The sequence below is a fragment of the Cherax quadricarinatus genome, chromosome 61 (genome assembly GCF_038502225.1).
Source record: "Cherax quadricarinatus isolate ZL_2023a chromosome 61, ASM3850222v1, whole genome shotgun sequence".
In the NCBI taxonomy this organism is placed as follows: Eukaryota; Metazoa; Arthropoda; class Malacostraca; order Decapoda; family Parastacidae; genus Cherax; species Cherax quadricarinatus.
This window is the reverse complement of record NC_091352.1, coordinates 4,190,292-4,211,475: the sequence shown is the minus strand read 5'-3', so window position 1 is coordinate 4,211,475 and position 21,184 is coordinate 4,190,292. Positions and strand designations below refer to the sequence as shown.

Here is a 21,184-nt window from a genome sequence, read left to right as displayed (position 1 = left end):
ATATAGGAAAGTACTGGTTTGGTAATAGAGTTGTGGATGAGTGGAACAAACTCCCAAGTACCGTTATAGAGGCCAGAACGTTGTGTAGCTTTAAAAATAGGTTGGATAAATACATGAGTAGATGTGGGTGGGTGTGAGTTAGACCTGATAGCTTGTGCTAACAGGTCGGTTGCCGTGTTCCTCCCTTAAGTCAATGTGACCTGACCTGTTAGGTTGGGTGCTTTGGCTTAAGCCGGTAGGAGACTTGGACCTGCCTCGCATGGGCCAGTAGGCCTTCTGCAGTGTTCCTTCGTTCTTATGTTCTTATGTTCTTATGTTCTTATGTGGAGTAGGCTTCTTCAGTCGAGTACTGAAGGGGCAGCAGAAGCAGTAGAATGTGAAGACGATGTAATCAGTCCATCGCCCTTGAAAACAGTTTGTCTCGACTGAAGAAGCCTAATGTGCAGGCGAAACGTTTCGGTATAAAGATACCTAACTGTTGCATACGTGTCTTAACCTGGAGATCTGAGCATCACTGCGAAAAAGATTTAGGAGTTCTGGTTAGCAGGTCTGATGCAGTGCTTAGTTAATGTGTGTATTATGCACCCCATACCTATCCTGTGGGCGGTAGTCAAATGATTACAGAGGTATATAATGGGTCCAGGGACTGGGCCCCAAAGTTTTGATAGTTCAGCAAGTTACAAAGGTAATGAACTCAAGGTAGATATGGTCACAATCATGACAATTTACAAAGGTATTTACAGATTACAGAGTACATAATGTGTCCAGAGACTGGGCCTCAAAGTTTTGGTGCAGTGCTTCCTTCTTAAGTGAATGTGAATTGGACCTGCCTACCATGGGAAAATAGGCTTGATGCATTGCTCCTTCTTATGTTCTTAATAACTTTTATTACCACTGCTAATTATCCCTAGTACTAACTACTACTACAAATTACATCTAATGATAATGATTGGTAACTGATAATTGTGTGAGGGATGGTAGTGTGGGCCACATGGGCGGGGTGTGGGGCCACAGTGGGCCACATGGGCGGGGTGGGGTGCCACAGTGGGCCACATGGGCGGGGTGGGTGCCACAGTGGGCCACATGGGCGGGGTGGGTGCCACAGTGGGCCACATGGGCGGGGTGGGTGCCACAGTGGGCCACATGGGCGGGGTGGGGTGCCACAGTGGGCCACATGGGCGGGGTGGGGGCCACATGGGCGGGGTGTGGGGCCACATGGGCGGGGTGGGGGCCACATGGGCGGGGTTGGGGCCACATGGGCGGTGTGGGGGGCCCCAGGGGCGGGGTGGGGCTCTCATGGAATAATAGGGGGAGCTCATGGGCGGGGTGGGGACCTGACTGCCGGGGTGGGGTGTGGGCCACCTGGTCGGGGGAGGGATCCTCATGGGTGGGGGCCCACAGTATGGGCCACAGGGTGGGGAAGACAAACACAGGTTTCTCGTCCAGTTCCCTTCTCTCACTCCCTGGCTTCTCCCCACAAACACTACACAACTACTCTTTTTTTAAACCCATTTCCACCCACATTCTCCATCGTTTTAAACCCACCTGGACCAGGAATTATCGCAGAAAAGTGCCATATTATCCCTGTTACCCGGTGTAGTGCATAATTGATAGCCGTGAGTATGATTCATCTTCCCGGATGAATGAGAAGTATTTCCAGTATTACATTGATGGCATTTAGTATTCACCTATTACTTACCTATTTGTGGTTGCTGGGGTCGAGTCACAGCTCCTGGCCAGTTGATGTACCTAGACACATGCCCAACACCTGGGTATCATTATTTTGAACACTTTCCGAAAACTCGTTTATAATCTATTGGACTGGAAAAGGCACTAATTAGTAAGTTTCTTTAGGTAAATAAGTTTATTTAGGCACAGGTACACGTAAGTACAATTATCATACATGTGTAAATTACCCAGGATAATCCAAAAAAGGTCAAAGTGACTTATTTCCATTTACAAGACGTCTTTAAAGATAAAGATACCCAGGTGTACATGTGTAAATAAGTACAGGTACACATAAATACAGTTACATAGATTATCATAAATATCAGCATATGTGTAGATTACCAAGAATAACCCAAAAAAATCAGACATTTCCATTGGGATCCTTGTGCCTTAATTCTTGTATTATTTGCATTGTCTGTGTTTTGTGACCTCATGATGAGTGTATATTTAATGGATGTGCAATTATTTATTAGTACGATTTTAAGGTTGGCCCCAAAATGTCATAGTTTACTGGAAGGGGAAAACCCATGATATATCTTTCTCGAGAAAGGTCAGAAGAACATGACTCAAATATTGAATTTAGGGGCTTCTGTTTTTATTTTATTATGTAAATTCCCAGATATTAAATAAGCTGTGTAATGGAAACAGGTATATTGTGGGTCTATGAGGTAAAGGCTGTTTTTTTTTTTTGGGGGGGGGGGTAAAGTAAATTCATTTAGGTACAAGTCCACATAAGCACAATTATTATACACAGTTACAACTCAGAATTTTTTTGATTGCCTATTAAAATTTAATCCGATTGTATTTATCTAGACTTTAAGGAAGCTTTTGGTAGCATTTCCTATTAGAGATTAATTTGGAAACTTCAAAATATGGTATGAATGTAAGACAAAATACTATAATAGTTAAGAGACTTACTGTTTGAGAGGAAAAGATAAGCAGTGATAAAGAGAAAATGTCCTCTTGGGGAAATGTTATCATTGGAGTATCACAAGAATCTATACTTGCCCCATACAGTGCTCCTCTTTTCTCTTGTTCTTAAACTTCTTCCAATATTACTTCTATTCCTACCTCTTTGCTAAGTCTCCACTATCTCCCTCTTATTACCACTTCTACCACTGTTGCACTACTTTTCCTACTACTACTACTACTACTACCACCACTTCAAAATAGTATTCCCTCTTCTCATTACAAAACTCCTGTCTCTGCCCCCTCTTGTATACATTGACACTCTTCCCTTTACTCTTCTGTGTGAGTAATTAATTGTCCAAGTTGGACCAAAACGTCATATACAGTGGACCCCCGCATAACGGACGCCTTGCATAGCGGACAATCCGCATAGCGGACGCTTTGATCGCTAAAATTTTGCCCCGCATAGCGCCCAAAAACCCGCTCAGCGGCCTTCGTCCGAGACGCGTCCAATGTGCGGCCTGAGCCAGCCTCATATGTTCCGCCGGTGGCATTGTTTACCAGCCAGCCTCCGCGGTAACATTCAAGCATACAATCGGAATATTTCGTATTATTACAGTGTTTTCGGTGCTGTTTCTGGAAAATAAGTGACCATGGGCCCCAAGAAAGCTTCTAGTTCCAACCCTACAGCAATAAGGGTTAGAATTCCTATAGAAATGAAGAAAGAGATCATTGATAAGTATGAAAGTGGAGTGCGTATCACCGACCTGGTCAGGTTGTACAAGAAACCCAAATCAACCATCTCTTCTATTGTGGGCAAGAAAACGGCAATCAAGGAAGCTGTTCTTGCCAAAGGTTTAACTGTGTTTTCGAAACAAAGATCGCAAGTGATGGAAGATGTTGAGAGACTCTTATTGGTGTGGATAAATGAAAAACAGCTAGCAGGAGATAGCGTCTCTCAAGCGATCATATGTGAAAAGGCTAGGAAGTTGCATGAGGATTTAATTAAAAAAAGGCCTGCAACTAGTGATGATGTGAGTGAATTTAAGGCCAGCAAAGGTTGGTTTGAGAGATTTAAGAAGCGTAGTGGCATACATAGTGTGATACGGCATGGTGAGGCTGCCAGTTCGGACCACAAAGCGGCTGAAAAATATGTGCAGGAATTCAAGGAGTACATAGAAACTGAAGGACTGAAACCTGAACAAGTGTTTAATTGTGATGAAACAGGCCTGTTCTGGAAGAAAATGCCAAGCAGGACCTACATTACTCAGGAGGAAAAGGCACTCCCAGGACATAAGCCTATGAAAGACAGGCTTACTTTGTTGATGTGTGCCAATGCTAGTGGTGATTGCAAAGTTAAGCCTTTATTAGTGTATCACTCTGAAACTCCCAGAGCGTTCAGGCAAAAGAATATCCTCAAGGCTAATTTGTGTGTGCTGTGGAGGGCAAACAGTAAGGCATGGGTCACTAGGGACTTTTTCTATGACTGGTTATACCAAGCATTTGCCCCCAATGTGAAAGATTACCTAACTGAAAAGAAATTAGAACTTAAGTGCCTCCTGGTGTTAGACAATGCCCCTGGTCATCCTACAGACGTGGCAGAGCGACTTTATGGGGACATGAGCTTCATTAAGGTGAAGTTTTTGCCTCCTAATACCACTCCTCTCCTGCAGCCCATGGACCAGCAGGTCATTTCCAACTTCAAGAAACTGTACACAAAAGCTATGTTTCAAAAGTGCTTTGAAGTGACCACAGACACTCGATTGACTCTAAAAGAGTTTTGGAAGGATCACTTTAATATCCTCAATTGTGTAAACCTTATAGGTAAGGCTTGGGAGGGAGTGACTAAGAGAACCTTGAACTCTGCTTGGAAGAAACTGTGGCCAGAATGTGTAGACAAAAGGGATTTTGAAGGGTTTGAGGCTAACCCTGAGAGGAGTATACCAGTTGAGGAATCAATTGTGGCATTGGGGAAGTCCTTGGGGTTGGAGGTTAGTGGGGATGATGTGGAAGAGTTGGTGGAGGAGGACAATGAAGAACTAACCACTGATGAGCTGATAGATCAACTTCAAGAGCAAGAGGCCAGACCTGGGGAAACTGGTTCAAAGGAGGGGAGAGAGAAATTGAAGGAATTGCCTACTTCAAAGATTAAGGAAATGTGTGCAAAATGGCTTGAAGTGCAAACCTTTTTTGATGAAAATCACCCTCACACAGCTATTGCAAGCCGTGCTGGTGACTGTTACAATGACAATGTTGTGAACCACTTTAGACAAATCATAAAGGAACGAGAGGTACAGGCCACTATGGACAGATATGTTGTGCGAAAGAAGTCCAGTGACTCTGAAGCTGGTCCTAGTGGCATTAAAAGAAGAAGGGAAGTAACCCCAGAAAAGGACTTGCCTCCTCAAGTCTTAATGGAAGGGGATTCCCCTTCTAAACACTAACACTCTCTCTCCCCTCCTCCCATCCCATCAATCATCACCAGATCTTCAATAAAAGTAAGTGTCATGTAATTGTGCATGCCTTTTTCAGTTTGTGTGTACTAAAATTAACATTTTTTTGTGGTAAAAAAAATTTTTTTTCATACTTTTGGGTGTCTTGCACGGATTAATTTTATTTCCATTATTTCTTATGGGGAAAATTCATTCACATAGCGAACATTTCGCATAACAGCCAGCCCTCTTGCACGGATTAAGGTCGCTATGCGGGGGTCCACTGTATTTTGGTCTCCTCTGTGTGGGTTATTTGTGTATAATGTTTTTAATTTGTATATATAACTTAGCAGAAGGAATGCAAAATTATATGAATTTGTTGATGATGTAATATAAATTTTTACCAAAAAATTAAAATGACTAAATCTTTACAAGAAGACTTACACAGCTTGAGCAAATGGAGTGGCAGATAGATAGTGGAATTTAATACTGATAAATGCCATGTAATGAAATGGGAGAAAGCAAAATCAGACCACATAAAGAATATAGATTGTGTGACAAAATTCTGGGAGTGGAGTATCACACTATATAAGGAAAGGGATCTTGGTGTTTAATAAAAATTGTCGCTAGGAGTTCATGTAAATGAAATTGTGAGACATGCTTATACATCCACTACACTGGTTAACTATCAAAAGACTTCTAAGTAAACAGATGGAGAGATGCTGACAAGCTGTTGACTATATACATATGTTAAACCAAAACTGGAATATGCAGCTGCTGTGTTGTATCCACACCTTAACAGATTTGTGGATCAAACAAAAAAGAAAAAAGAAAACACTGCAAAATGGATCCTAGAGCTAAAATTATGAAAGTTTGTAGTTCTTTCACCAAGGAAAACAAGAGGCTACAGATATAAATAAAAAAAATAGATCTACTGAAATATTACAACATTTTTCTTTGCAAATACAGTGGACCCCCGGTTAACGATATTTTTTCACTCCATAAGTATGTTCAGGTGCCAGTACTGACCGAATTTATTCCCATAAGGAATATTGTGAAGTAGATTAGTCCATTTCAGACCCCCAAACATACACGTACAAACGCACTTATATAAATACACTTACATAATTGGTCGCATTCGGAGGTAATTGTTATGCGGGGGTCCACTGTACTAGTAGTGGAAGAACAGAACAAATTGCAAGAGTAAGTACTACAACCACAGGAAATTTTAAGCAATATAATTATGAACATATTTAAGAAGACAGAACACCATAAGTATAGCTATACTCTTGTAGCCACAGAGGCAATTATACAATTATAAAAATTTACATTTCTTGACCATATTGTATAAATCAATGAGAAACAAGCCATACCTACATCTGACATTAATTTTTTTATAGGTATTGGAAGCACTTTATGGATTTTAAAAAAAAATGCTTCGTGCATCATTGAATACTACAACTTATACTGTAATTATTTACTGTTTTTTACTTGTAATATTGTCTGTCAGCATCTCTTTGTTATACTAATTATTTTATTTGGTCATGGACCCAGTCACAGGAGCATTGACTACCGGAAGACCCTCCAGATATCACTCACTCCATCACCTAATGGAGTGAGTGATGAAAGCTCTTGTTTTATGGGTCATCTTGCCTTGGTGGATAATGGCCGATATGTTAAAATAATTATTTTATGTTCAAAATGTAGTAAAGGTACTATTCTTTTCATGTACAAGAGCACTTAGTTAATTTTAAGTACAGTAGTATGCTTCAGTGCTGTATCATGTAAGAATGTGTGGATAACTACAAAGTGTTTTTCCAGAAAAAAGGGAGCCATGATGATTCGTGACAGACTAAAAGAACTTCGAGAACTAAGCAAGCGGCAAAGTATTACAGAGGATGATGTGGTCTCCATTTATTATGATGATGATAATGATCAGAAAGCTCTCCTGGACCTTCTTGATAAGATTGGTCCTCTTTATATTAAGTTGAAGGTACAGTACTCTGCTGTATGTGCACCAAATAAAAGCATTTCAGATTATAAATCAGTTATAGGAAAACACTACCACTTTCATGTGTTTACACACACATCTTTCTCTGAAGATGTGTGTAAGCACATGAACGCACTGAGGTTTTATTTCCTCTTTTCACTATTTTTTTTTTTTTTTTTTTTTTTTAGCAGGGTAATATTTTGTGGAGAAATTCAGGGAAACCAGTTAACTGGAAATGGTAGTTCAAATTTTATATTGCTTGACTCTCGTTTACTGGATTGGATTTTCTGTTTTTTTGTTTAAAGTAGTATTTTCAGTTTAACCCTTAAACTGTCCAAATAAATATACGTTCTCCAGATATTGAGTTCACATGCGTAGTGCTCCAAAAGTAGATCTACGTTTTTTTTTACATATTTTCAAATATAGCAAAAAAAAAAAGTAGATAAAAGTTTTTTACACATTTTCAAATTAAAAAAAAAAAAACTACATGTTTTTACATACTTTCAAATGTTGAAAAAACGTAGATCTAAGTTTGGACAGTTTAAGGGTTAAATATCTATTAAAAACTAGAAATTAGGCTACAGTTTATATTGTTTTGAAGTTATTTTCTTTGTCGTTTTATAAAGGCTAATCCATATATATTTATTATTATTATTATAATCAAGGGGGAAGTGCTAAACCCGGAGGATTATACAGCGCCTGGGGGGGATGTGAAAGGCATTCAGGCTTAATTCATGGAACTGGAGCACAGATCCAATTCCCTAAATCAAGAGCCCTTCACCATCATCAAGGAACCTTCCTTGAGGGGTAATCCATATATAAAATATTGTTTGATCCAATTTCTTTTATTGTTTACACACTCGTTTTTACTGTAATTTTATTGTAGTGTTTGAGGATTATGAAGATACAGTAGAGCATTTTAAAAAAAATGTATGGAAAAATATAAATAATGGTAGTCTAGTATTTAAAGCTTTCACTCTTTTGCAAAATGCTATTCTGAGCTAAGGTTACATAGCTCCCCAAGGAAGGTTCCTTGATGCTGGTGATGGGCTCTTGATTTAAAGAATTGGACCTGCGCACTAATTCCTTGAATTGAGTCTGAATGACTTCCGTTACCTTAGGCACTGTAAGACTTCTTTGGGTTTAGCTCTCCCCCCATGATTGTAATAATAATATGGTTACACAAATAATTCGCACATAGAAGAGAGGAGCTTATGACAACGTTTCAGTCTGACTTGGACCATTTACAAAGTCACACTAACGAAAGGAGAGCGGGAAGGGTATATATAGGCAGGAGGTAGTAGTAGTAGTAGTGGAGGCAAAAGGAAGTAGTAGTGGGGAGGCAGTAAGAGGAGGAGGAGCCTATATATACCCTTTCCGCTCTCTTTTTCTCCTCTATGTGCGGGTTATTTGTGTATCGTTCCAGTCACGGTATTGTGCCTTTTTTTGTTAGTTAATAATATGGTTGTTTACTATCACTGTGAGGTATAGTATTAAAATTGCAGAAAAATCAAATTGTGATTTAATCTCTTAATCTCTTGGTGAACTAATATACTCATTTAGTTATGTGATTACCCAGTATCATCATTTACACTAATGCAGTATAATACAATCCCTTATTGACTACGTTTCACCCACACAGTTAATTTTATCATTGTGACTTGAGTACACTGTATGGGTGAAATGTAGTCAGTAAAGGATCTCATTATGCTGCACTTGTGTTTATTTTTTTCATCATATTGGTATTTTATACCATTTATTTCCATCGTCATTTTGCACATTTTCATATACAATACGGTAAAACTCAATTGAGTGGACCTTGATTTAACAGACTTCAAAAGTACGAGATGAAATCTGTTGGGTAAATTGATTTGGAAACCATGGACAAAGTTTGTTGATTATAGAATTGTCTTAGTGTTATGATCTTCCACCAGCTTCCTCTAGTAATCCATTAATCAATAGTAATAATTCATTAACCAAGAGTTGACTGCACTATAACTTTACATTACAAATTATGACCTCGTATACTACTAGTGAGTCACACATATCACAGTCATTAACGAGTTTGTAACACTTCATGTTTAGCTATATGTATTTGAATCGTTGCTTTGCTGAAGTATGGCTCCATATTCCATTTAAATGCCACATTTTTCAGGAAATGATGGACTCTGTGTATGAACTGCGGTTAATGGTGCATGAGCATGACAACCGCCATAAAGTGGATGATAAAATCAGTAAAATCAAGGCACAGGCTCGAAAATTACGCACTTGCTTAGATGAGGTAAGAACTAGTTTTGTACTTGTGAATGTTGTCAGATGTAGTGCTCTATATGTTTAACAAGTGGATGATAGCCCCCAACATATGTGAGAATAGACATGCAGGTCAATATTAAAAGTTGTGAAAGAATGTCACTGTGTAGGAGTGCGCCTAGGAGCATTGTGATTGTATATGAGAAGGTGTAAGTAGACAAGTTCATTTAGGTATAGGTACACACAAATACATTTACACAAGTCATACATAGTAAATTTTTTTTTTTTTTTTAACAAGTCGGCCGTCTCCCACCAAGGCAGGGTGACCCAAAAAGAAAGAAAATCCCCAAAAAGAAAATACTTTCATCATCATTCAACACTTTCACCTCACTCATACATAATCACTGTTTTTGCAGAGGTGCTGAGAACACAACAGTTTAGAAGCATATACGTATAAAGATACACAACATATCCCTCCAAACTGCTAATATCATAATACATAGTAATGTGTGTAAATTACCTAGGATAATCAAAAAAAAGGTCAGTGACTTATTTCCATTGGGGTGCAGTTAAATATTGAAATATTCTGCACTCTGAAGGAGGGGTGTTAATGTTGCAGTTTAAAAACTGTAGTGTAAAGCACCCTTCTGGAAGACAGTGATGGAGTGAATGATGGTGAAAGTTTTTCTTTTTCGGGCCATCCTGCCTTGGTGGGAATCGGCCAGTGTGTTAATAAATTAATATTAAAAAAAAAAAAATACGAGAAGTTAGGGTTTAAGACTTTAAATATCGAGTTAGCCCATCTAAGTTAGTGCACCTAGGTTGTGCACCCAGGTTAGTACACCTAGGTATTACGTACTTAGTAATGTTATTTGCTTTTGACAATATTCTTGTAGTATTTTCTTCCATTTTTGTTGTTTTGGTTTATTAATATGTTTATCTCTCTGTACTGTGGAGTCAAGTAAAGCTGCAGTAATAATGGCAATGTCATTATTCAATCAGTCACTTTGTACTTAATATACTTGATTTTAGAAACTCTTCACTCTTTATCAGCAAACTAATTTGTTTGAAATTTCTCAATTTTGGATTTAGAAAAAATGGATAAATGATGAATCATTTTTATACTTTTTTCATTTGTTACAGTTATTGTATAAAGAACATTCAATCCTCACAATACCATCCTTTCATTAAGGTTACCTGCTTAGCTAATTTTGTTGAACACAAAAAATTTCTGTTCAGATTGCCTTATGTCATATTCGGTCCTTTGGTCACTTCCATGAAGGGTCTGTCATTGTAGTTTAAATGAATTTGGTTTCTGTCTCTCTCTACCGTATGATTTTATTTTCAGATAAAGAATAAAAGTGAAACTACCACTGGAGTTGTTGGTCATGTAGCAAGAACTCACCACTTATCTCTGGTTATTCACCTGTCGATGGTGTTGCGTGAACTGTCAGTAATGCAGGCCGATACTCATGATCGCCATGCTCAATACGTCAGAAAAGAACTTATTATAACAGGCAAGTTGAAGGATGAAACTGGATATTTTGGTTGTCAGGGGAAGTGGAAAAATTTCTCTTGATGCATGTTGTAGTCATGTGAGGATCTGTTTAAGTGGAGCTTTTGGTTATTTAACCAAAGCCATCCCCTGGCTTAATATTCCATTCTGTAAAAAAATAAATCTCTCCTCATGTAATATTTATAGTTAAATAAACAGTTGCCATACCCTATGTTGATTGAGCAGGAATACAGTGTATAGGGTTCTTCATTACTGAACATAATTAAAAGTCAGATAGGCACACTAAAATTGTAGTTTTCACTTGATATATCAGTTATAGGTGCTTTGACATGAGAACTTTTGCAAAATATGTTTACACGCACAGTGGACATTGGTGATCATTTTAGGGACAAGATGGTGTCAGAGACTATTGTTGTCTAGAGTTAAAAACTTGTCACAAAACAGTAAATAGGGGAAAACATGGAATTTGGAATATGAATTGGTTGAGCCTTAGCCTAACTGGTTTCCTAATTAAAAACATGTTTTTTCAGTCCTTCATGTGATATATATATTGAGTCAGTGTAATATCTTCACAGGTCAAGCAGGAATTGATGAAGCTGAGCTTGAAAATTTACTGGAAGAAACCACCGAGATATTTACCCAAAATATTATCCAAGAGACTCAAGTGGCTCGTCAACAGCTTCACGATCTCCAGGAGAGACATGATGCTTTCATTAAATTGGAAAAGTCCATTACTGAGTTACATCATATGTTTCATGTATGTATGTATTGCAGGTTTTCAGTGATGAAATGTTGCATGAAATGTATGTTATATATATTATGCTTGAAGTAAAATTAGAGAAGAATATAAAAAAATGATATACCCTTAGAGAATATGTTTAGACTTCTGTAATATGGTTTTTATTTGTTACTTCATTGAGGCAGTAGCTACCTTAGTAGTGAAGTGAGCTGTGGGTATAGGCAGTTGTATTTTTGTATTTAGTTCTTAGTAAAATTGCCTGGCCAGCTCCAAAACATTGCCCAAAAGAGAGACACCCTTACTGCTACACTTTCATGTAAGCTTTAATACAAAACATCAACATCTTTCCTAAGATAAATTTTTGTAGCAATATTTTTTTTTTTTTTTTTTTTGTACACCATCCATATCCCATCAAACCAGGGTAACCTTAAAAGAAAAACAGAAGTGTTTCCTTTTAAATTTAGTAATTTATACAGGAGAAAGGGGGCACTAGCCCCTTGCTTCTGGCATTTTAGTCGCCTCTTACAACACGCATGGCTTACAGAGGAAGAATCCTTTCCACTTTCCCATGGAGATAAGAAGAAATAAACCAGAACAAGAACTAGTAAGAAAATAGAAGAAAACACAGAGGGGTGTGTATATATACATGTATGTGTGTACATGCATGTGGAGTTTGACCTAAGTGTAAGTACAAGTAGCAAGATGTACCTGATATCTTGCATGTAAAACAATTACAGGTTTCCATTTTGCACTCACTTGGCAGGACGGTAGGATTTCTTGTTTAATGTCAGTAATCGGAATACTGTATTACAGTACACTAATGAATATTTTGGCATAATTCAGAATCTCCCATGTGTGTTGTAAGAGGCAACTAAAATGCCGGGAGCAAGGGGCTAGTAACCCCTTCTGAATACGTTACTAGTCAAAAGAGAAACTTTTGTTTTTCTTTTTTGGGCCACCCTGCTTTGGTGGAATATGGCCAGTTTGTTGAAAGAAGAATTCAGAATCGCATGATTTGCAGGGTATAAGCTAAGAGTTGATCATTTGTTCGAAACAGTTAATGTAGTCTTAAAATATCATTTGCTTAATTATATTTTTAACTATCTCCATTACATTTTGCAAACTGCACTGGTCATATAAGAGCAAACCATGTAAAGAGGGATTGATGTATCTGCTTTCCCAGAGATCTTTGCTTCATTGAGAGATACTGTTATGTGTTTAAGTTTTTTTTATACATAAATTTTACAAGCTAAGAACTGTTATCCTACCTCAGCTCATTTGAAAGTTCAGCCTTCTCTAAGGTATACATCCCCTGGGATGCCACCCTACAACAATCGACCAACACCCAGGTACCTCCTTACTGCTAGGTGAGCAGGGCAATAGTTGTTAGGAAACATACCCAGTGTTTCCATCCGTGCTGGGGATTAAACCATGGACTGTCAGAATGTGAGCTGAGTGTACTACCAACAGAACCACAGGCCATTATATTCCTATTGAAAGTCCCATCTTGTTTTGCAAAAGTAATTGCAGTTGTAATTCTCTTTATTATTTTTTAGTCTCTAATCTTATCATTTCATATATTTGATAGATACTATGTATTAAGTCAGTATCCAGGTGAGTACAAGTAGGTAGGTCAGCATTCCTGCACTTATCAGATGGAGGATTGTAGCCCTACCATCTCTTATGCTGAGTGACACACATGAGCTTAGTGCTTCATGTAAATAAATAGATAGTACAATTAACTAAGTTGTTGTAATTTTGCAGGAAGTGAATGCTCTTGTGTTTGACCAAGGAGATGTCATTAATAGGATAGAAAACAGTGTATTTGAATCTCAAACTAGGACAGAGAAGGCAAAAGGAGAGTTGATTGAAGCTCGGATAAATCAGAGGAAATCACTGAAGAAGAAGATCATCATTGCCATCATCCTTTCCGTGATCCTTCTTATTATCCTCCTTATCGTAATTTTCTCGGTATGTCAATTCTAAAAATCTGTATAAATCAGTAGTTTTTAATTGTACTACCGATTATTGGCAAGTTCATATTTTTTTTATTTATTATTAACACATCGGCCGCCTCCCGCCAAGGCAGGGTGGCACAAAAAAGAAAAACTTTCATCATCATTCACTCCATCACTGTCTTGCCAGAGACATGCCTACACTACAGTTATAAAACTGCAACATTAACACCCCTCCTTCAGAGTGCAGACACTGTACTTATCATCTCCAGGACTCAAGTCCAGTCTGCCAGTTTCCCTGAATCCCTTCATAAATGTTACCTTGCTTACACTCCAACAGCACGTCAACTCCTAAAAACCATTTGTCTCCATTCGCTCCTGTCTAACACGCTCATGCATGCTTACTGGAAGTCAAAGCCCCTCGCACACAAAACCTCCTTTACCCCCTCCCTCCAACCTTTCCTATGCTACTCCTACTCCGCCTTCCCTCCACTACAGATTTGTATACTCTATTTCGTTCCAATCTCTCTGCATGTCCAAACCATCGCAATAACCCCTTCTCAGCCTTCTGGATAATAGTTTTGGTAAGCCCACACCTCCTCCTAATCTCCAAACTACGGATGCCTTATATTCACACTACACATTGCCCTCAGACATGACATCTCCACTGCCTCCAGCCTTCTTGTTGCAACATTCACAACCCATGCCTCACACCCATACAAGAGCATTGGCATAACTATACTTTCATACATTCCCCTCTTTGCTTTCATGGATAAAGTTCTTTGTCTCCACAGACTCCTCAGTGTACCACTCACCTTTTTTCCCTTGTCAATTCTATGATTCACCTCATCCTTCATAGACCCATCTGCTGACACGTCCACTCTCAGATATCTGAACATATTCACCTCCTCCATACTCTCTCCCTCCAATTTGATATCCAATCTTCTATTACCTAATTTTTTTGTTATCCTCATCACCTTACTCTTTCCTATATTCACTTTTAACTTCCTTCTTTCACATACCCTACCAAACTCATTAACCAACCTTTGCAACTTCTCTTCAGAATCTCCCAAAAGCACTCATCAGCAAAGAGCAACTGTGACAACTCCCACTTTGTGTTAGATTCTTCATCTTTTAACCCCACACCTCTTGCCAACACCCAAGCATTCACTTCTCTTACTACTCCATCTGTAAATATATTGAACAACCATGGTGACATCACACATCCCTGTCTAAGGTCTACTCTAACCTGAGCATCACTATCCTTGTAAAAAATTTTCACTGCTTTCAATAACCTACCTCCTATTCCATACATTTGCAACATCTGCCACATTACCCCCCTATCCACCCTATCATATGCCTTTTTCATATCCATAAGTGCCACAAAAACTTCTTTACCCTTATCTAAATACTGTTCACCTATGTGTTTCACTGCAAACACTTGGCCTACACAGTCCCCTACCTTTCTTAAAGCCTCCATGTTCATCTGCTATCCTGCTTTCTATCTTACTTATAATTCTATCAATAACTCTACCATACACTTTACCAGTTACACTCAACAGACTTTTTTTTTTTCAACAAACCGGCAGTATCCCACCGAGGCAGGGTGGCCCAAAAAGAAAAACGAAAGTTTCCCTTTTAAAATTTAGTAATTTATACAGGAGAAGGGGTTAGTAGCCCCTTGCTCCTAGCATTTTAGTCGCCTCTTACAACACGCATGGCTTACGTAGGAAGAATTCTGTTCCACTTCTCCATGGAGATAAGAGGAAATAAACACGAACAAGAACTAGAAAGAAAATTGAAGAAAACCCAGAGGGGTGTGTATATATATGCTTGTACATGCATGTGTAGTGTGATCAAAGTGTAAGTAGAAGTAGCAACACGTACCTGAAATCTTGCATGTTTATGAGACAGAAAAAAGACACCAGCAATCCTACCATCATGTAAAACAATTACAGGTTTCTGTTTTGCTCACGTAGCAGGACGGTAGTACCTCCCTGGGCGATTGCTGTCTACCAACCTACTACCTAGAACTCAACAGACTTCTTTCCCTATAATTTTTACACACACTTTTGTCCCCTTTTCCTTTATACAAAGGAACTATGCATGCTCTCTGCCAATCCCTAGGTACCTTACCCTCTTCCATACATTTATTAAATAAAATCACTAACCACTCCAAATCTGTATCCCCATCTGCTTTTAACATTTCTATCTTTATCCCATCAATCCCAGATGCTTTACCCCCTTTCATTCTACTCGCTGTCCCACGCACTTCCTCCACACCACAACTGGTTCTTCCTCACTCCTAGAAGATGTTATTCCTCCTTGCCCTATACACGAAATCACAGCTTCTCTAGCTTCATCAACTTTTAACAATTCCTCAAAATATTCCCTCCCTCTTCCCGATACCTCTAACTCTCCATTTAATAACTCTCCTCTCCTATTTTTAACTAACAAATCCATTCTTTCCCTTGGCTTTCTCAACTTATTAATCTAGCTCCAAAACTTTTTCTTATTTTCAACAAAATTTGTTGATAACATCTCACCCACTCTCTCATTTGCTCTCTTTTTACATTGCTTCACCACTCTTTTAACCTCTCTTTTTCTCTCCATATACTCCTCCCTCTTTGCATCACTTCTACTTTGTAAAAACATCTTGTATGCTAACTTTTTCTCTCTTACAGTAGTAAGAAATATCTTTACATCATTCCACCAATCACTCTTCTTCCCTCCCGTACCCACTTTCCTGTAACTACAAACTTCTGCTGAACACACTAATACTATATTCTTAAAGTTACCCCATACATCTACCCCATTGCCTGTATTCTCACTAGCCCAGCTATCCTCCAACAGTTGTTTATATCTTACCCTCACTGTCTCCTCTAGTTTATAAACCTTCACTTCTGTCTTACTTGCTGCTTTCATTTTCCTTGTATCCCATCTACCTTTTACTCTCACTGTAGCTACAACTAAAAAGTGATCTGATGTATCTGTGGCCCCTCTATAAACATGTACATCCTGAAGTCTACCCAACAGTCTTTTATCTACCAATACGTAGTCCAACAAACTACTGTCATTTCACCCTACATCATATCTTGTATACTTATTTATTCTCTTTTTCTTAAAATATGTTACCTATAACCAAACCCCTTTCTATACAAAGTTCAATCAAATGCTCCCCATTATTATTTACACCTGGCACCCCAAACTTACCTACCACACCCTCTTTCAATGCTTCTCCTTCTTTTGCATTTAGATCCCCTATCACAATTACTTTCACTTGGCTCAAAAGTTCCTACACACTCAACATCTCCCAAAATCTCTCATATATGCTACAGAATATGTAGCATTAATTTTTGTAACTACATGTATAAATAATTTTATGGGAGCAAGGTGGTAGTAACCCCGTCTCCTGTATAAATTACTAAATTTAAAAAGAGAAACTTTAGTTTTTCTTTTTAGGTCTCCCTGCCTCAGTGGGATATGGCCAGTTTGTTGAAATAAAAAAGATAATTTTATCATGTTTTAAAAGTGATGTGTAAATGTTCTGCAGAGCATTTGGAGCAATTAAAAGATGGTGTAGAAGGAGGGATTCTGAGTTAGTTTGGACAGTTAAGAGAGGATAGGGAGGAATAGGATGATGGGGATGTACAAATCTGAGGTGGAAGGAAAGAGAGGTAGGAGTTGTCTTAGGAACAGTTGGAAATGAGGGGGTAAAGGTGGGTTTGAGGCCTAGGGGCTTAAGCATGTGTGCAAGTTAGATGGGAGTGAGTGGAGACCAAGTGGTTTTTAATAGTTCATGCTGTTAGAGTGTGAGAAAGGTAACATTTATGAAGGGATTCACAAACTTATAATAATTTGTTATTGGAATAGTCCACATTAAAAACCTAAGAGGCATTTCAAATATTTTCAGTCTAGTTAGACCCCTCATCTAAAGAGAGATATTGCACACTCTGTAATGTGAATTATTCTAATAGTTTAACCCTTATTATGTACACTATAGTTTTTCCATGTAATTATCTTTACCCTGTATTCACTTTCTGCTTCTTTTTCAGTTTTTATGAAGGGAACAGACTGAATCTGCTGACCTGCAGAAATGTGGTCTCCTACCTACAATATTTCCACCATCATTATTTAATGTAAGAACTGTGATCGTGGTTTTGTGTCAACACAACCTATAGCTTTATAAAGTTATGTATCAACACTTTAAACTCTTATTGCTACTTATTTTTAGGTAAATCAGTTTGTATCATTGTTTCTCTTATTGTACTCATTATACTGTGAGATTCTGAAGTAGCAGTTCCCCATTATGTTCTGTGTGTTTGATGCACCACATTACAGATACATAACCTCTACCTGTGGTCTTCCAAAATTTAAGCATAGCAAACTTCTCCTAAGCCCCACTGTGAATACTTATAACTATCAGAAATAGTAAATCTCATGAAAGTTTTCAACCTAACAACAGTGCAGGAGTTTGTGGCATTCTAAAAGCTAAACACAATGATATATATGTGAATAAATGGTTTATAAAACTGAAGATGATAAATGAGACACTTGTGTAACATTTGGGTATCTTTATTCTGGTAACATTTTGCCAGCTAGTGGCTTCATCAATCCAGTCTTCCACCTTTCTTTGCACTGGACTGAAGCAGCGACTGGCTGGTAAAATATTTCTAGAATGATGATACCCAAATGTTGCACAGGTGTCTCATTTCTCATCACAATAATATAAAATTTTGGAATTTCCTAGGATGGAAGTTTATGACTGTACACACTTTTTAGATAATATAACCCAGTTTATTGAAAAAATAATCTTTTGCTTCTGATACAGAATATACTTTTCTTTCCTGTGTTCAAATCACTCAAGTGTTTGAGGGTGTGCTCAATGTGATAAAGGATTATTTTAAAGCCATATTGTGTAGATTATGTGTTTCCGAACCCTTCATGTTTGTTTATATAGTGTTCATTTCTTAAAGAACAAAAGAGGCACAATGTCTTGACTGGAACAATACACAAATATCCCGCACAAAGGAGAAAGAAGCTTATTACTATGTTTGAGTCTGACTTGGATGATGTTTGAGTCTGATTTGGATGACGTTTGGGTCCAACTTGCACCATTGGCTAATCACTGGGCCAAGTCACACCAAAACAACGTCATAAGCTTCTTTCTTCTACATGCAGGTTATTTGTGTAGTGTTCATCTCATGTCTTACATATACAGCAGTCATAAAATATTTTTTATAATCTACATAAAGATTTTGTCTTGTAGAGTCAAGGTTCAGCTTTTTTTGGGCTGTAGATGAGCAGGTAACTTGATTAGTTCATATTAGAAGATACTTTTTCAACTTAAGAGTCTAGTAGCTTGAGTTTTATTTTTCATGTAACTTAATTTTACACTTCTGTAATTTGGTATTGCATGAAAGTAAGACATATTTGAACATTTTCATATATTTTAAAGAACTTTTACATATTTACATTTTTTACAGATCAAGTAGTTTCATAAAGTATTTCATGGTGAGGTGCTGATAGTTTTGATTTACATAAAAATTAATGTAAATTTGTCCATAAACCTATCACAAAAAGGTAAAGTAGAATGAATAATGAAGTTTGTTTTATAGTTATATTGTGTATGTTGAAATGGAATTTAAAAGTTGATAAAATGGATTTGTGTGTGTTACACAGCTGACCAAAACTGAAGGTTAAGACCATTGCTATTTGTATAATCATCACCATCATTACCTCATATCCCACTTCTGTGTGTATGATGAGGCATTTGCCATAGAGAATGAAAACATTGCATGAGGCTTAAACCTAATAGAAACAATACAGTTCGTAAATAACATGTAAAAGTACGTTACAGTAGAAATAAATTAGTTGTTAGGAAACTATATTCTTTCCTAATAATTTTTTTTTTTTTTATTATCACACCGGCCGATTCCCACCAAGGCAGGGTGGCCCGAAAAAGAAAAACTTTCACCATCATTCACTCCATCACTGTCTTGCCAGAAGGGTGCTTTACACTACAGTTTTTAAACTGCAACATTAACACCCCTCCTTCAGAGTGCAGGCACTGTACTTCCCATCTCCAGGACTCAAGTCCGGCCTGCCGGTTTCCCTGAATCCCTTCATAAATGTTACTTTGCTCACACTCCAACAGCACGTCAAGTATTAAAAACCATTTGTCTCCATTCACTCCTATCAAACACGCTCACGCATGCCTGCTGGAAGTCCAAGCCCCTCGCACACAAAACCTCCTTTACCCCCTCCCTCCAACCCTTCCTAGGCCGACCCCTACCCCGCCTTCCTTCCACTACAGACTGATACACTCTTGAAGTCATTCTGTTTCGCTCCATTCTCTCTACATGTCCGAACCACCTCAACAACCCTTCCTCAGCCCTCTGGACAACAGTTTTGGTAATCCCGCACCTCCTCCTAACTTCCAAACTACGAATTCTCTGCATTATATTCACACCACACATTGCCCTCAGACATGACATCTCCACTGCCTCCAGCCTTCTCCTCGCTGCAACATTCATCACCCATGCTTCACACCCATATAAGAGCGTTGGTAAAACTATACTCTCATACATTCCCCTCTTTGCCTCCAAGGACAAAGTTCTTTGTCTCCACAGACTCCTAAGTGCACCACTCACTCTTTTTCCCTCATCAATTCTATGATTCACCTCATCTTTCATAGACCCATCCGCTGACACGTCCACTCCCAAATATCTGAATACGTTCACCTCCTCCATACTCTCTCCCTCCAATCTGATATTCAATCTTTCATCACCTAATCTTTTTGTTATCCTCATAACCTTACTCTTTCCTGTATTCACCTTTAATTTTCTTCTTTTGCACACCCTACCAAATTCATCCACCAATCTCTGCAACTTCTCTTCAGAATCTCCCAAGAGCACAGTGTCATCAGCAAAGAGCAGCTGTGACAACTCCCACTTTGTGTGTGATTCTTTATCTTTTAACTCCACGCCTCTTGCCAAGACCCTCACATTTACTTCTCTTACAACCCCATCTATAAATATATTAAACAACCACGGTGACATCACACATCCTTGTCTAAGGCCTACTTTTACTGGGAAAAAATTTCCCTCTTTCCTACATACTCTAACTTGAGCCTCACTATCCTCGTAAAAACTCTTCACTGCTTTCAGTAACCTACCTCCTACACCATACACTTGCAACATCTGCCACATTGCCCCCCTATCCACCCTGTCATACGCCTTTTCCAAATCCATAAATGCCACAAAGACCTCTTTAGCCTTATCTAAATACTGTTCACTTATATGTTTCCTAATAATATCTGCAATTTTTAGTATCATAGTAACTTGATACCAATACTAGGAATACATTCTAAGCCATATCCCAGGTGCTTTGAATATTAGTTGCAAAGCATTTTATGCGAGATACAAATAAGTTCACCGGATTCTATACAGTCCCCTGTAGCATTGACATATGAGGTCTGGTCATTGACCTGGCTGTGTGGGCACTGACCCCCGAAACACCCTCCAGGTATTCATTCATGTTTTCTCTCACCTAACACCTCTGTTAATTCAGTCGTTCATCCTCTTGTTCTACTGTCAAATTTACTTGCAATATTTTCTTACTTTCTATTCATCGGATGTGGTCATATAATACAGTACAAGCATA

General features: G+C 38.3%; 1 protein-coding gene across 5 annotated transcripts; it reads left to right on the top strand.

Annotated features, from left to right (window-relative positions):
* Positions 1-1,408: 1,408 nt before the first annotated feature.
* On the top strand, positions 1,409-17,658 carry LOC138854497 (syntaxin-like). 5 transcript variants are annotated; one of them, XM_070098165.1, is made up of 8 exons: positions 1,409-1,616; positions 6,624-6,684; positions 6,891-7,062; positions 9,215-9,340; positions 10,658-10,826; positions 11,401-11,582; positions 13,329-13,535; positions 17,575-17,658. In XM_070098165.1, the coding sequence occupies exons 2-8, from the start codon at positions 6,680-6,682 to the stop codon at positions 17,581-17,583; spliced, it is 870 nt and encodes a 289-aa protein (XP_069954266.1). In that variant the 5' UTR covers positions 1,409-1,616; positions 6,624-6,679; the 3' UTR covers positions 17,584-17,658. The 5 variants fall into 5 exon arrangements, with proteins under 5 accessions (XP_069954266.1, XP_069954267.1, XP_069954268.1 ...); XM_070098166.1 differs by lacking the exon at positions 6,624-6,684; XM_070098167.1 differs by lacking the exons at positions 1,409-1,616; positions 6,624-6,684 and adding an exon at positions 2,452-2,979.
* Positions 17,659-21,184: the final 3,526 nt, after the last annotated feature.

What these genes read in the sequence shown, in the direction of transcription:
- LOC138854497 (XM_070098165.1), top strand. An exon ending in AAAAGAACTTATTATAACAG is followed by an intron (nt 10,827 to 11,400) that starts GCAAGTTGAAGG and finishes ATATCTTCACAG; the next exon opens with GTCAAGCAGGAATTGATGAA. An exon ending in AGTTACATCATATGTTTCAT is followed by an intron (nt 11,583 to 13,328) that starts GTATGTATGTAT and finishes GTAATTTTGCAG; the next exon opens with GAAGTGAATGCTCTTGTGTT.